This window comes from Drosophila mojavensis, unplaced genomic scaffold (assembly GCF_018153725.1).
Source record: "Drosophila mojavensis isolate 15081-1352.22 unplaced genomic scaffold, ASM1815372v1 contig_136, whole genome shotgun sequence".
Taxonomy (NCBI): domain Eukaryota; kingdom Metazoa; phylum Arthropoda; class Insecta; order Diptera; family Drosophilidae; genus Drosophila; species Drosophila mojavensis.
This window is the reverse complement of record NW_025318667.1, coordinates 31,714,294-31,732,015: the sequence shown is the minus strand read 5'-3', so window position 1 is coordinate 31,732,015 and position 17,722 is coordinate 31,714,294. Positions and strand designations below refer to the sequence as shown.

The 17,722-nt window shown below is 36.2% G+C and overlaps 1 protein-coding gene across 4 annotated transcripts in view; it reads right to left on the bottom strand.

Moving 5' to 3' along the window:
* Positions 1–17,722, bottom strand: part of LOC6586330 (inositol hexakisphosphate and diphosphoinositol-pentakisphosphate kinase) — an 85,096-nt gene that overhangs the window by 57,089 nt on the left and 10,285 nt on the right. For 2 of the 4 annotated variants that reach the window (XM_044009794.1, XM_044009800.1), the window contains exons 5-7: positions 10,333–10,604; positions 10,104–10,287; positions 9,833–10,030 (exon numbers count right to left, since the gene is read on the bottom strand). In XM_044009794.1, coding sequence (XP_043865729.1) covers positions 9,833–10,030; positions 10,104–10,287; positions 10,333–10,604 — 654 coding nt within the window. The remainder of the gene's footprint in view (positions 1–9,832; positions 10,031–10,103; positions 10,288–10,332; positions 10,605–17,722) is intronic. The other 2 variants (XM_044009796.1, XM_044009797.1) reach the window with 1 other exon arrangement.

Below are 17,722 nucleotides of genomic sequence, written 5' to 3'. Positions count from 1 at the left end.
TCTATGGTAAGTGCTTTCGCTCACTAGCTCGTTTTGGCTCACTCGCTCATTTTGGTTCATTTTGCTTGCGATCAATATCGGCTCATGATCTATCAGCAAGTGAGCCAGTGAGCCAATGAGTGAGTTGGCACATCAATGGGCTGCTTTAAGTATAATACACAGTAAATCTGATGTCTTCAAGTCTAAAAGTGTTCAAATTAGGCTGAAAAAAAAAAAAAACAAAATTAATTTTTCGATTATTCTCGATAAAAAAGTTATTGGGTGAGATATCGAAAAATATGATAAACTCTTACTGTGGACGGTATACACGAGTATACATGCAAAACTTCCGCTCTCTAGCTCTTAAATTTTCTGAGATCGGCATGCTCATACGGACGGACGAACGGGCAGGCAGACAGGGCAGGCCTATATCGATTCAGCTCGTCGGCCTGATCAAGAATATATGGGGTCTGCGATGACTCCTTCTGCCTGTTACCTACTTTTCACAAATCCACTATACCCTGATTTCCCTTTTTAAATGGGTTCATGGCTCAGTACAATACGGACAACCCTGTATATTCCGAAGCACAAGTCTCTAGTACTTGAAATAAATTTTTTACAAATTGGGGGCGAAGGGGGAGTGGTATCCAAAATCTGTAAATTACGAAATCTTCGAATTCATTTATATATTCATTCATTCATTTATATATATAGTTACGTATTCATCATACTCCAACAAAGTAGAGTATTTCGTATGCATACATAATCTCTCTTAAGCCACTCTGTAACTTAATCTTGCGACTCTCAAAGCTTGCAAGCGAAGTTACGGAGGATCACGCCACTTAAAGCTTTTACAAGAAAGGTAACTGCATGATCAGGCCACCTAGAGCTTTGTAACAGCAATGTCATCCGATGCTGGAACTTTATAGCTGCCAACGCCGACGCATTGCACAGTAAGCTTAGAATTAGAGTTTAGTTGTAAATCTGCATCACAGGAAGAAACTTGTTCACCTCCAATGCTATTAAAATAAAGCTATCTTTCTATTTAACTAACCGCATTGTTTAAACATGTAATTGGCGCAGCCGGTAGGATACGCGTGGGAAACATAAACTCTATAAAGTCATTTTACTTGATTGGTCAAATACTAGTACCGTCACCCAATAGTGCGGAATCAAAGACAGTGAAAAATTGCGTTATTTAAATTATAATCAACTGCCACAAACATTACAAAAATTATTTAGTGGAAACCACCGTATCCGCATAAGAACCATATTTAAATCGCGAGTGAAAATTTGACCACCTAACAAAAAACAGAAATAAGTTATGTCGCTGACTGAAAACCATAACCAACTTCAACTGCTTACTGATGGCCAACTCAACCAATTGTTAATGCAATTAAAACAAATTCCAACATTTGAGGGTCAAGAAGATACTCTGGGGCCGTTTATTCGTCGACTGGATTATCTACTTGCTCTCTATCCAACACATGATCTCAGGCAGCAAAGCATAATCTTGGGAGCGACAGAAGTGTTGCTGGGTATCCAAACACAAAGGGCAGTAGGACTTCAAGGTGTCAGCAACTGTAAATCCCTAAGGGCAGCTTTAATCAACGAGTATAAACCGCACATATCTTTCGAGGAGCTGCTTCGTCGTCTCTATAATACTAATTTCCAGGGTAGCTTGCGTAAGTTTGTAGAAGAGCTCGAAATCAAAGCCAGCATAAATGTAAACAAATTATCACAAAATGACGAAGTAAACAACTTTTATTATACACAAGCTTTGAACGAAACAGTAAAAAATGTAATAAATAAAAAATTGCCCGATCGTATGTTCATGATTTTAGCACGTCATGATATATCTAGTATTTCTTAGTTAAAATGTGTTGCCCAACAAGAAGGCATGTATGAAGATAATGTTAACTTAAATCTCGTACAAAATAGTAAGAAATCAAATTCAAATATCAATCCTGATAGGCCTTCTAATAAAGAAATAAATAATACTAAAATGAGTTCACACAATAACACTTCATCCCAGCAAAAACTTAACGAAATTGTCAACAATCAATATCTTATACCGCACCATGTCCGACAGAACACATTTAATCAGGGACGACCTTCTTTACCACCCTCTTTACCATCACCAAATCCACAAATATTTAAAGAATTTCAACAAAAACTCGTACAAGCTCAATAAAGTGATGCCCATAGAAAGTCAAGTCAAGGTTATTTTCGATACCAAATTTAACTCAATCTCAAAAGCGCCAAAGTGAAAGTACAAGTGGCCATCAAAAGATGGAAATTGATAATTACCATCATATGGAAATGCCGATTGATCAATACTATAATCAAAGTTGCGAATATCAAAATAATAGTGACGAACCTTATTGCGAAACCGACCATCAGAATCTTAGTCATCCATACCAACAACCAGATGAAGATAACGCCGAATATATATATATATATATATATTCTTGATCAGCGCGACGAGCTGAGTCGATATAGCCCTGTCCGTCTGTCCGTCCGTCCGTCCGTATGAGTGCGTCGATCTCAGAAGTTATAAGAGCTAGAGAGCTGAAATTTGGCATGCATACTCGTGAACAATTTTAGACCTGGCGTCTTCAAATTTGCGTTGTATATAAAGTTATTTGATACAAAAATTTTGTAATTTACAGATTTTGGATACCACGCCCCCTTCTCCACTAATTTGTAAAAAACGCATTTAAAATACTAAAGACTTGTGCTTTGGAATGTACACACATTTTAGCCATATGATTACGCTCTAAAAGTTTCATTAAGATCGTATGTCTACAAAAGAAATTATTCAACAAATAAATTCTCATAATATTGCCCACACTGCAGCGCAGCCCAAGCGCAGTCGCTGCTTACTGCGCAGTTAGCAGAGCGCAGACTTATGTGTGCTTGTGGATGCATGTGTATGTATGTGTGCATAAAAGAAGTGCAGAATGATTAGAATATCAGCTTAGAGGGTTCAGGGTATCTCCTAGTCGAGCAGTCTCGACTGGAGCCTTCTTGTTACATATTTCCATTTTCACACTATTACGACATATTATTAGGACGCAATTTTCTAAAAGCAACTAATTCAATTATCGATTATTCCAGAGATCAAATTATAATAAACAAAAAAACATTTTCTCACCAACTTGATTTTCCTGACAGCAATAAATATTTCACAATTACTCCAGAGCTTACTTACGCAATTGAAAATCCAATAGACGAGGAGCCTCAATACCGACTCGATCACCTCAATAAAGTAGAACGGGCAAACTTGCTGAAGCTTTTAAGACAGTTTATTGACATTCAGTATCGCGAAGGCCAAATATTACTAATCAAACATAGAATTGAAACCATTCACAATAATCCCGTTTACAAAAAACCCTACAGTTATCCGTTCGCCGCCGAGCAAGAAATAGACGCTCAAGTTGAAATGCTTCAGCAAGGGATTATCAGGGAAAGTAATTCGTCATATTGCAGCCCCTTATGGATTGTGGACATTATGAATACACACTAATGCCATTTGGGCTGAAAAACGCATCAGCGTTGCATGAATAATGTTTTGAAAGAGGTAATAAATAAATGTTGTTTAGTATGTCTTGATGATGTCATTGTATTCTCGACACCATTAACTGAGCACTTGGAATCGTTAAGAAAGGTGTTTAGCAAATTAAGAGAAGCCAACCTAAAGTTGCAGCTTGATAAGTGCAAATTCCTTAAAAGGGAAACAAAGTTTTTAGGTTATATTATAAGCCCATATGGCATCAAGCCCAATGAAGATAAAATAAAATCAATTAAATAGTTTCCTTTCCCCAAGAGTCCAAAAGAAATAATATCATTTCTTGGATTATGTGGCTACTATAAGAAATTTATCCCAAATTTCGCACAAATTTCCAAACCTATTACCAATTGTCTTAAAAAATGAAATAAAATTGATTTAAGAAACGTAGCTTATCTCCAGGCCTTTGAGAAATTAAAAATTCAAATTTCAAGTGACCCAATACTTGTTTGCCCTGATATCAAAAAATTTTTTCAAGCCACAACTGACGCTAGTAATGTAGCAATAGGTGCTGTTTTGTCACAAGAAGGTAAAGCGATTTGTTTTGCTAGTCGATCACTAAACGATCACGAACAAAACTATTGCACCATTGAGAGAGAATTGTTGGCCATTGTTTGGGCAACAAAATACTTTCGTCCCTATTTATTTGGTAGGACTTTCGAGGTATTAAGTGACCATAAGCCATTGGTTTGGCTCCACTCAATACAAGATCCCAACATAAAACTCCAAAGGTGGGAAATTCGTCTGTCAGAATACGATTTGACAATAAAATACATCCAAGGAAAAACCAATTATGTAGCTTATGTAGTCAATCACAGCACGAAGAAGTAATGTTAGGAAGTACTTGTGCAACTGTACATAGTGCGGAAGAGGATAGTTCATTTTTAATCCTTTTAACGGAAAAACCTCTAAATCACTACTCTCGACAAGTAATCATGGTTAGAACAGACAATAATTCAGTTAAAATAGAACATTATTTAAAAAAAAAAAAAAAAAAATTATAATAAATTATAAAGAGATAACATTCGAATCTGCAAAGCAGTTATTAATAGACCACTTTTTTGCTAAATCCAGTGCACTCTATATTGAAAGTGATCCCGACTTTCTCATCATCCAAAAAGCTTACAAGGAGATAGTCCATGACCAAAAAACTTCCATTGTAAGAGCATTATTATATTTAAAAGATATAGAAAGTTACGCTGAATTTAAAGAATTTATATTAAAACAAGTAAGAAGGCTCCAGTCGAGACTGCTCGACTAGGAGATACCCTGAACCCTCCAAGCTGATATTCTAATCATTCTGGACTTCTTTTATGCACACATACATACACATGCACTTATAAGCACGCGCTCTGCTAACTGCGCTTTAAACAGCGGCTGCGCTTGGGCTGCGCTGCAATGTGGGCAATATTATGACAATTTATTTGTTGAATAATTTCTTTTGTAGATATACAATCTTAATGAAACTTTCAGAGCGTAATCATATGGTTAAAATGTGTGTACATTCCAAAGCACAAGTCTCTAGTACTTGAAATGCGTTTTTTACGAATTGGGGGCGAAGGGGGCGTGGTATCCAAAATCTGTGAATTACAAAATGTTTGTGTCCATTAACTCTATATACAACGCAAATTTGAAGTCTCCAGGTTTAAAAGTGTTCAAACTAGGCTAAAAAAACCAAGTCGATTTTTCGATTATTCTCGATAAAAAAGTTATCGGGTGAGATATCGAAAAAATAAAGCAAACTCGTACTGCCTATGGTATACACGAGTATGCATGCCAAGTTTCAGCTCTCTAGCTCTTATATCTTCTGAGATCCTTTTGCTCATACGGACGGACGGACGGACGGACAGGGCTATATCGACTCAGCTCGTCGTCCTGATCAAGAATGTATATACTTTATGGGGTCTGCGATGATTCCTTCTGCCTGTTACATACTTTTCACAAAACCATTATACCCTGATTTCCCATTTTTAATGGGTTCAGGGTATAACAACATATTAAGCTTATCCACCCTGGCATAGAAAAAATGTTAAGACTTTTCAAAGAAAGTTATTATTTCCCAGATTCTGGTAAATTGATACAAAACATTACTAATCAATGTGATGTTTACCAATTGTCAAAAACAGAACACAGAAATACTAACGCCCCATTTGAATTAACACCAGAAGTATTCAATCCGCGCGAAATATTTATGATAGACTTTTATATTTCAAAGCATAAAACTTATCTAACATGTATCGACATATATTCAAAATTTGTCATGTTAGTGCAAGTGAAAAGCCGTGACTGGCTGGAAGCCAAACGTGCACTGTTACAAGTATTTACTCAAATGGGCAAGCCGATAACACTCAAAGCAGACAGAGACTCAGCTTTCACAAGTAACGCATTTAAACAATGGTTGACTTCGGAGGAGGTTAAATTAGAATTAGCATCAACAAAGACAGGGGTTGCTGACATTGAACGATTTCACAAAACCTTAAACGAGCGTATTAAAATAATAAATACTAATGATTCATTTATAATCATAAAATTAAACACAATAGCACAGGTAGAACACCAGCCCATTTGTTTATTTTTGCAGGTACCCCTGCATACAGTAATCAAATCTTAAAAACACAAAAAATTAATAAAGTCAATGAAAATAGATAAATCTTTTGAAGTCAATACGAAATATAAACAAGTAAGAAGGCTCCAGTCGAGACTGCTCGACTAGGAGATACCCTGAACCCTCCAAGCTGATATTCTAATCATTCTGGACTTCTTTTATGCACACATACATACACATGCACTTATAAGCACGCGCTCTGCTAACTGCGCTTTAAACAGCGGCTGCGCTTGGGCTGCGCTGCAATGTGGGCAATATTATGACAATTTATTTGTTGAATAATTTCTTTTGTAGACATACAATCTTAATGAAACTTTCAGAGCGTAATCATATGGTTAAAATGTGTGTACATTCCAAAGCACAAGTCTCTAGTACTTGAAATGCGTTTTTTACGAATTGGGGGCGAAGGGGGCGTGGTATCCAAAATCTGTGAATTACAAAATGTTTGTGTCCATTAACTCTATATACAACGCAAATTTGAAGTCTCCAGGTTTAAAAGTGTTCAAACTAGGCTAAAAAAACCAAGTCGATTTTTCGATTATTCTCGATAAAAAAGTTATCGGGTGAGATATCGAAAAAATAAAGCAAACTCGTACTGCCTATGGTATACACGAGTATGCATGCCAAATTTCAGCTCTCTAGCTCTTATATCTTCTGAGATCCTTTTGCTCATACGGACGGACGGACGGACGGAGGGACGGACGGACGGACGGACAGACGGACAGGGCTATATCGACTCAGCTCGTCGTCCTGATCAAGAATATATATACTTTATGGGGTCTGCGATGATTCCTTCTGCCTGTTACATACTTTTCACAAAACCATTATACCCTGATTTCCCATTTTCAATGGGTTCAGGGTATAAAAAGCACCAATATTGAAAGGCAAACTTCAAAACCCATTCAAGAAAACTGCCAAAATTAAGGCTGCTGATGAGAACTGACACTTAGCGAATTAAACAGAGGAAGGGAGTTTATTCATCATAAAAATCAATTTATGCGTAAGAGGGTTATTAATGACTCTAACTATCACACCAGGCCTCCGAACTTGTTCGTATGACTCATACTGATGACAATTGATTCCACCAAAATTTTTTGAGCTATCATTATTATTACTATTATTAAAACATTTTGGAAAATTTATTTAGCCTAACATCAGCTTTTCAGAATTGATATTTGAACGTCTAAAATAATCCGAAATATTAATATCTAATATTAGAAAAATAGCAAAGAATACAAACAAACAAAATTGTGAAAAACAACGAATTGTTAGTCACACTATATAATATAGTCAACTATAATAAGTATGTTAATCAATATTTGCAAAAAAAAAAAATCATAAATTACTTACTTAATTGTTAACTAATTCAAGATACAAAAATGTTCTATGTAGAATGGTAATAGTTCAAGTGTACCGCCTGAGGACAGGCTACATTCTCGGGTTGGAAGAGTTACGTATTCATCATACTCCAACAAACTAGAGTATTTCGTATGCATACATAATCTCTCTTAAGCCACTCTGTAACTTAATCTTGCGACTCTCAAAGCTTGCAAGCGAAGTTACGGAGGATCACGCCACTTAAAGCTTTTACAAGAAAGGTAACTGCATGATCAGGCCACCTAGAGCTTTGTAACAGCAATGTCATCCGATGCTGGAACTTTATAGCTGCCAACGCCGACGCATTGCACAGTAAGCTTAGAATTAGAGTTTAGTTGTAAATCTGCATCACAAGAAGAAACTTGTTCAACTCCAATGCTATTAAAATAAAGTCATCTTTCTATTTAACTAACCGCATTGTTTAAACATATAATTATATATATATAATTAATTTATATATATATATATATACTACTGTATATATATATATATATATATATATATATATATATATATATATATACATATATATAATTATACCCTGAACCCATTGAAAATGGGAAATCAGGGTATAATGGTTTTGTTGAAATGTATGTAACAGGCAGAAGGAGGCAGGGCAGACTCAACAAAGTATATATATTCTTGATCAGGGCGAGCAGCTGAGTTGATTTGGCCCTGTCCGTCCGTCCGTCTGCCCGTATGTATGAAGGCGTCGATTTCAGAAGATATATGAGCTAAAGACTTCAAATTTTTTTTAAATGTCCGTATATACAGTGCAGATATCGAGTTTATCACCAAAAATCGATAACTCATCCCGCTATTTTTTTTATCGATAGAAAACCTTATCGAAAATAAATTTTAAAATTATACAGTAGAATCCGGTTATAACGACTCCGCTTAAAGCGTCCAACCGGTTATGTCGACGAAAATTCGATGTCTTCGTTGGTCCCCATACAAACTTATATGAAAGAGCCTCCGCTTAGTACGTCACCACTTTTAACGACAATCCGCGTATGCCGACAATTTTTTTCATATTTTTAATTCAATCACCGGTTATTACTACGTGATAAAAAAAATTGCGAAATAATGACAACAAATTTCAGCATAAAAAGACTCTGTTAGAAATGTATACATGTATATATTGATCAGTGATCAGTACCCTTGCTTGTGTTCGTAGCAACGCCACAAATGCTGCTAAGACAGAGAGAGGGAGAGAGACAAAGTACAATGCCGACGTCACAAAAATGTTTCTAAACCATGTTATTGAAAGAAGTTTATACAAAATGGTTGTTTTGATTAAAAATTTAAATTGTTTTATAGTAAAAGCTATTACGAACATGACAACCGTAAAAATGGAAACAAATATTTTTTACTCTTTCTGGTTAAAGCGTCCTCCGGGTATAGCGACGTTAAATCGACGGTCCCTCGAGTGTCGCTATAACCGGATTCTACTGTATTTCCTACATCTTTAAAACTAGAGTTTCCAATATATAGTTTAAATATTTACTTATATGCATTTTATACAATTTTGATTTTTGTTAAAATCTACCCCCACTCCTAATTCACCCCCTCACCCACATATTTGTAAAATACGTGTTTCATTAACTAGAGACTTGTGCTTTCACAAATGCATGCATATCAATGTTATAATCATAATGTGAAAGTTTCATGAAAAAAGTACATCCACAAGAAAAGTTAAGTTGCATATGCGAATAATTATTGAAATATCAGTTGCTCGAAGGGTTCAGGAGATATCGTAGTCGAGCACTCTCGACTAGAGCTTTCTTACTTGTTTTTCTATTATTCTCGATAAAAAATGTTATAGGGTGAGATATCGAAATAATATGATAAACTCATACTGCGTACGAGTATGCATGCCAAATTTCAGCTCTCTAGCTCTTATATCTTCTGAGATCGACTTGGTCATACGGACAGACGGACAGGGCTGCATCGACTCAGCTCGTCGCCCTCATCAAGAATATATATATTTAATGGGGTCTGCGATGATTCCTTCTGCCTCTTACATACTTTTCACTAAAATATTATTGCCTGATTTCCTATTTTTAATGGGTTGTAGAATAAATTGCTCTATTATTTAAAGACTGTTGGAATTCTACGAAAATTATAATCTAATTGTAAAACCATTCGTGGCTTCTGCACACACACTTATAGAAGTGACATTCATTCCGTCATAAATTTCAATTTAATCAAAATACTATTTTTGTAAGCGATCAATTGTCTAACAAGTAAAGGCTACATATGTACATATGTTATTCATTTGGATCGTGCGGATAACTTACAGATTCTGATACTTGCTCGAATCGCAGTCATTGTCCAACAGTCCGTTTGTATTCGCGCTCTTCACCATTTGAACCAAAATGGGTGTCAGCTCGCCCTCCAGGGCGAGTAGACCCTTTGCAAAAGCAGCTGCGGTCATTTGCACTCGTCCTTCGTCCGAAGCATAAATCTTGAGGTCGTGACGAAAAGTTGAGTGCAAACTAAAAATATGAAAGCGGCATTTGAAATTTGGGGCGAAGAGGCATTTGAAATTTGGTTATAGTTAGAACATACCGTAACAAACCCAAACCCTGGGTTCCTGAATAATCCGAACGCCCCTGACCGCCCGGATACATACAACGGAATATGCGACCCAATTCCTCAGCCTGAATGCGACCTGCAGGCGTTAGTTCGCCGCCCCATTTAAGGATGAGAACCAGCGACGGTTCGGCGGGTGTTTCGGCTGGAATGGATAGGACTTAGCGTGTGGTTAGATTAGTTAACAGAACAGGCAAGTACCTACCATCATCAGAGCTGGAGCCACGGGGTCGACCCTTCGGTTGATACTTCATCTGCACCTTGCGATTAATACCCGAGAAATGGCCATACATTTCAAGAACATTCTTCAACTGCTCCAGCTTACTCTCCTTCTCCTCAATTTCCGCGTGCGCCTTCGTGTGTATCTCGCTGAGCAAAAATCGTGCAATGTCGAGTATCTCTTGCAGTTGCTTAGGTCTCTTAAGCTTCACATGACCCAGCTTGTATCCATCATATTTTTCAAATATCTCAAAAAATCTGCAAGAGTAAAAATCACGGAACGGAAATAAAAGCTATGAATTTAAAAAAAAAAATGGACGCACAAATAAATCTCCATGTGTGGGGAAAATAGACAAGATAAAAAGATAAACTTTTATTTGCAATTCGTCATTTTAAATTTATTTTTAATTATTTAAATTCATATATATGATCAAAATACAAATAATTATTATTCGTAAATTTTTAAATAAAAATCAAAAACCTTTTTTCAATTTTTATTATAACAAGTAAGAACGTTGCAGTCGGGCGATACCGATTGGAGAAGACTCATTCACAGCCCAAACGCTGTTAACCAGAGTATATAGTGCAATTTTCAAGTCTAGTGCGCAACAAAAAACAGGGTGTGATCCCATTAAAATTGGAAAATCATCGAGCATAATTGCATTCAAAATACATACATATATAATTTATAAAATTTTGATTTTTATTATATATGTATGTATTTATATCCATATATTGGATACCGGCTTCAAGCTAGCAGCAGATCAGCGCGATTTTCCTATACATGTGCACACACTCATCGTCTATTCAATGCCTACAGACAGAAGCGTGCCTTTTCTCACGTTCTTAGAATTTCGATTGATTGCTGGACTTTCTAGCCGTTACTATAGTTTTGTCTGATGACGCTCTCTTATTAAGCTATTCTATTTTAGCAACTTGGTGGTCAAGCAAAGCAGTGGCGCGGGTGCTAAGGGTGACGCAAATTATGTTAGAGGTTCGAAACCTCTTCGATGTTTTTTTTTTTTTTTTTTTTACATATTTCGTTTTTTATAAAATAGATATTTTATTGGGAAGGTGCGAGCTTGAATGAATGGAAATTAATACTTTTATTTTCTTAGTCGAAAAATTTTATTTTTGTTTCTTCTTAAATAGCCCTCAAATACATATACGCATATATGTACATACATATGTATATATGTAAGTCTGCACGCATAGCATCAAGCATTCCAGCCTTATACTCGCGCTCATTTGCATGTGTGTATGTATGTACACATTAATGCGTACTCTAGCATATTCTAAGAACCTCGTTGCGATTGATTTGTCTTTGCATTGTTTTTGAATTTCCAGCCGCTACACTGGCTTTTCTTTGCTATGTGGCGTCATAACAATAAAGTGATTTCGTTTTAACTACTTTTGTTCGAAACGATGCGCTGGTGCTGTAGGCAGAAGCGCCGGCGATCTTTATTTTAGATATTTTGACATGAACATGCTATTCCGCTTGGATGCGAGTTCAAATTCCGCGGAAAACTCTTTTTTGTAAATTGCAAATCTTTATTTTAGTTTTTTTTTTATATTTTATTAATTTTATAAAAATGTTTCCTTCCGTGCACGTAAGCTGATGTTTTAATTCTATAAAGATGGGTGAATTTTATATCTACGCTTACTAGGGGCGTGGCAAATCGGACCTGAAGATATAGTGATTTTTCGAATTCTGCTATATTTTAGGCACTATTGACGCTAGAGACCTGAAATTTGGTATATTTACGCAGGTTGACCACCTAAGTCCAACGAGCTATGGTAGATATATGTCCGCCCACAGGGGGCGTGGCAAACCACAAAAGTTTATATCTCCTAAAGTACAATAGCTAGAAGCTTCAAATTTGGATAGTTGATATATATGTATATATTATATATATATACACTGCGCGTCATCAGGTTAGCGCCCCCCTTTACACTCAACCTCAAAGCTAAATAAAATCTAAACCATCAGAGCTCCATCTTTGAATTTTTTTTACATTATACTCAATTTATTTCTCTTTAAAATACAAAAAGAATGGCTACTGTAACAATAAGGATTATTTTTAAATAATTTTTTTTGTAGAATGTACAAAAAACATGTAACAAAAATTTGGTCATCAGATTAGCGCCCCCTGCGCTAAATTCAATTTATTTAAGTTAATGACCAAAAATAACACCTGTATTTTAAGCTATTATTATTTTTAAGTAATATTAGTAGTGCGTAGTGCCGTTTTTTGTTTGAAATTACTTCAAAAATTCGATTAGGAGTGGAATTATAAAGTTGTTCAATATTATTCAAGGATATGGTTGACCAAGCGTGTTCAGTACCTTCGATCAACTCTATCTTTGCACAATAATGCTTTTCGGACTCATATACTTTCCTGATCAACCATCCCCAGACGTTTTCAATGATATTAAGGTCGAGTGAATATGGTGGCCACTCCATGAGATCAATTTTTTGGCCCTGAATCCAGGACTTCAGGGATTAGGATTTGGATTTGGAGCATTATCATGCTGGGAAATCTAATGCCGGTTTTCAGACAGGTTATAGAAATGCGGAACAGCAGTTTTAAACACGATGTTATAGTCCTATGCGTTCATGCGCGATGTCAAAAATTGAAGCTTACAAGCGCTGTAGTAAGATATTGCACCCTACATCAATGCCACACCACCCCCCGCCGCAACGGCTTGGAAACCGTTCCAAATAATGTTCTTCTATGCGTAGGTCATGGATATAATAAATTTTGCCATCAGCTCCTTCCAAATTCAATTTTTCTCATCAGAAAAGACTACATGCTGCCATTGGGTAGACCACGTCATGTTCGCCCTGCCAAAATTAATGCGTATTTCTTTTCTCAGCATATCGACTGGTGTCTTTTTTTTACATTCTGTTTCTTTAGGTAATTAACTTTCTTTATTGCTCTTTGGACCGTTGATAAGCTCGTCTTAACACCGATTTTATCCCTAATCTTGGTGGTCGATTCATGGGAATTCGAAGCTTCCCGAACTAATGCTCTTCTATTTCCTTCTGAAATCGCTTGATTATTGCCGCGTATATAGTTTTTTCCATAGTTTTCCCTATTTGTAAGAAAATTGCCACTTAGATTTCTGTTTTTTTTCCTGTTTTTTCAGCAATTTTTTGGTTGCATAGTCTAGATTCAAAGTATGCCTCAATCTTTGATTTTCAACCAAAGATAAAACTGTTTCTTTACCCATACTATAAATATATTGAATACTTTAAGCTTCACAAAAAATTTGGTGAGCGTAATTGCCAAAATAAGCAAGATAATTACAATTGCATTTGGGGGCGCTAATCTGATGACGCAAAATAAGTGCACACATTTTTTGCGAAAATAGAGCAGAATAGAAAATAAAACATAACGGGTTTTCACTCGCGCTTTTTTTTGGTATGAGAGACATCTCATATGATGATAATGAAATAAAAAAAAAACCAAGAAGTTACGTGCAATAGGCAAAGAGAAAAACGTAAAAGAAAATGAGTGTAAGGGGGGGCGCTAACCTGATGACGCGAAGTGTATTTTTACGCCTCTTTAGGGGCGTGGCATATCGAAAAATACCCTGTAATTTTCACTTTTTTTGAGAGTAAGCATTCAAACTTTGCAGTTAGGGTACCGTTATCTCGTTCTAAAAACTGACCAAAAATGAGGTGTCTACGTCCAGTTGGGGCGTGGCAAATCGGAAAAACCTGTATATTCTACAGTATTAGAGCGAAACTTAACTACTAAATTGTTGATGGGATGTGAATGAGTATTCCGCAGTCGGTAACGCCCGACTGCAACGTTCTTACTTGTTATAATAGAATTTAAGAGATAAGCTTTATTTTTAATTTATATGTACAATAAAAATTTAATTTAAAAGTTTTGATTTAATTTCTATATCAAAATTTTCTAGTAATAATAATTATTATTTTTGACATCTAAATCACTTTGAATAATTAAAAATATGTACTTTATTTTAAATAGCTGAAAAATTACTCTTATTTCTTGTTTCTATAAAAAATAATCATCGTTACGATCCTTGGTAAACTGAATAGTTTAGCTGAGCAAATTAAGCAATCAGTAAAAACTCATTAAAAAGGCGTATTACACAAAAATATGTAAATTCAAAGAGCTTTTAATACCGTCGTTATGTTAACATTCAAGAGTAAATTATTGCTTTACGAGATGAAAAGTCTATTTAGTTGTAGTATACTTTCAAAAAGGTTTTATTCTTCTTATCTTTTGAATTTACAATTAATAAAATAAGACCAAAATTAGATTTTTGTAAACCTAAAAATGATGGTTTTATGCTAAATAATCAATCATTTTGACCGTACACTGCACTATGGACAAAAATACCAATAGTGCGGCATTAAGTATAAATTTAAAGATAGAGCCTTGAAATTTTGCGCACACGTTAGTAATATTAATACAAAATTTCGGATTTTTATACCCTGAACCCATTTTCAATGGGAAATCAGGGTATAATGGTTTTGTTAAATGTATGTAACAGGCAGAAGGAGGCGTGGCAGACCCCATAAAGTATATATATTCTTGATCAGGGCGAAGAGCTGAGTCGATTTAGCTCTGTCCGTCTGTCCGTCCGTCCGTATATTTGAACGCGTCGATCTCAGAAGATCTAAGAGACTTGAAATTTTGTTCCTAGGTCCGTGTATACCACCCACATATCTCCAAAAATTGATGTTTTGTTATCGAAAACTAGTTATTTAATTATATATCCTCCACCTTTAGAATGTAGACTTACATTTATTTTATATAATTTCGGTTTTTGTTGTAATTTAACCCCCACCCCTATATCCACCCCTCACCCTTACCTTTGTAAAAGGCGTATTTCAAATACTAGAGACTTGTGCTTTAGCACATGCACGCATTTCAATGTTATGATCACGATTTACAAGTTTCAAGGAGATAGTTTATCGTCAAGAAAAGTTATTAAACAATTAGTTTCCCATAGTAAGCCCACACTTTAGTCCATGCGTGTTTATGCGTGCCTATGTGTGTCTGTATGTGTGTTTCTTGAGTAAGCAAAAATACGCGAATAATTATTAAAATATAAATTCCTAGAAGGGCTCAGAGGATTCCGTAGTCGAGCAGTCTCGACTAAAGTGTACTTTTATATTTCTGATTAGGATGACGAGCTGAGTCAATTTGGCCCTGTCCGTCTGTCCCTCCGTCCGTATGTATGTATGAACACGTCGATCTCAGAAGATATAAGGTCTAGAGACTTGAAATTATGATTATGTTCTGAAAGTTTCATTATGATTGTACGTCAAGAAATTAAATTATTAAACAAATTAATTCTTATAATGTTGCCCACACTGCAGCGCAGCCCAAGCGCAGTCGCTGCTGACTGCGCAGTTAGCAGAGCGCGTTCTAAGACGTGCGTGAATAGAATAGAGTGATTAGAATATCAGATTAGAGGGTTCAGGGTATCTCCAAGTCGAGCAGTCTAGACTAGAGTCTTGTTATTTGTTATTCAATGCTTTTATGCTGAGATATTTTTGGTTAGATAGCCCGTTTTCAATTAAAAACGCTAATGCCACCTTCAGCAGTTATGGGTACTGAGCTATTCAATGATAGCTTATTTTCCATAACCCATAAATTGTCACTGCTCATAGTTTTCTGTAACACATAAGTTTCATTGGTTTCTTTGGATTTCTTTGATGAAACCAAATCAGCATGTAGCAATATGAGTTTTGAATTATTGCTCTCTGAGGCAAGTTCAGACCCCTCTTCCGGCCCCCCATATTCATATTGTTGCCGTGCCCATCTTTCGGCGTAAAAAATGACCATTGCAATTAAAATTTACGAAAAAGTTTAATTACGGAAAGTTTGTCCAAAGGTATGCTAAATAATATGTTTCAAAAGATTAACTGTGCCTTGTGATTTAGTGTGAAATACTCCAATATGTTGCTAATTGAATTTTCAGCCGTAACCCCAAAAATATTTATGTGTTTCGTGGAAGATAACTTATAATGTTAGAGTCCGTTGTGAAATGTTTAAGAGGCTAGGTATTCACTAAACGTTCCTTAATCAAATGCTATAACAGATGTTTGCTCCTTTTTGCTCCATTTGGCCAAATATCGTATGTTGTAGATACATACGTCATTTTGCTAGAAGTTTGGAACAGCAACAATAGGCAAGAAAGCACTGTCAGAAATTTTATATTCGACAAAGTGTGGCATGCAGGTCTACTGTATAAAATTAAGAAATGGTTGCCTGCACCATACTTCCTGATTATCAAGTCCTATTTGGAAAACAGGAGTTTTTTCGTCAAAGAGCAGGATGAATCGTCCAGTATACGCACTGTAAACGCTGGAGTCCCTCAAGACAGTGTATTAGGCCCAGTCCTCTATACTGTTTTTACAGCCGACTTGCCTTCTACCAATGCTGTAGAACTAGCAACATATGCTGACGACACCGCAGTCGTTGCTACCAGTACTGACCCAACAGTTGCATCCAATCTTATTCAAGAAGAACTTGGTCTGATTGAAGTTTGGCTGAACAAATGGAGAATTTTGGTGAACGCCCAAAAGTCCGTGCAAGTAACATTCGCTCTCAGACCCGGGAACTGTCCTACAGTCTTACTCAATGGAACCACCATTCCAGCTACCGAAACGGTTAAATACCTGGGAGTGCATATGGATCGGAGGTTTACCTGGAGGCAGCATATAAATGCAAAGAAATTACAACCTAAAATCGAGACAAACAAGTAAGAAAACTCTAGTCGAGAGTGCTCGACTAGATACTACCCGAAACCCAACTAATAACAAGTAAGAAAGCTATAGTCGAGACTGCTCGACTACGAGATCCCCTGAACCCTTGGAGCAATAGCTATTTCAATAATTTTTCGCGTCTTTCAGCTTACACAAGAAACACACACACACACACACACACGCACGCACGCACACACAGGCATACATACACTCATACGCATACACACACATACACGCACATACACGCATACATACACACGCATTCACATATACACACATACACACACGCATACACACACAAGCACCCACGCATAAACACGCATGGGCTGCAGTGTGCGCTTACTCTGAGAAGTTAATTGTTTAATAACTTTTTTTGTGGACATACGATCTTCATGAAACTTTCAGATTATGATTACAATATGGATATGAATGTATTTGCTAAAGCACAAGTCTCTAGTATTTGAAATACGCTGTTTACAAACAGGTGGTGAGGGGGTGGATATAGGGGTGGGGGGTAAATTTTAACAAAAACCGAAATTGCATAAATTGCATATAAGCATACATAAAATTTGGAGACTCTAGCAATAAAGGTATAGGAGATATAATTTTATAGCTGGTTTTC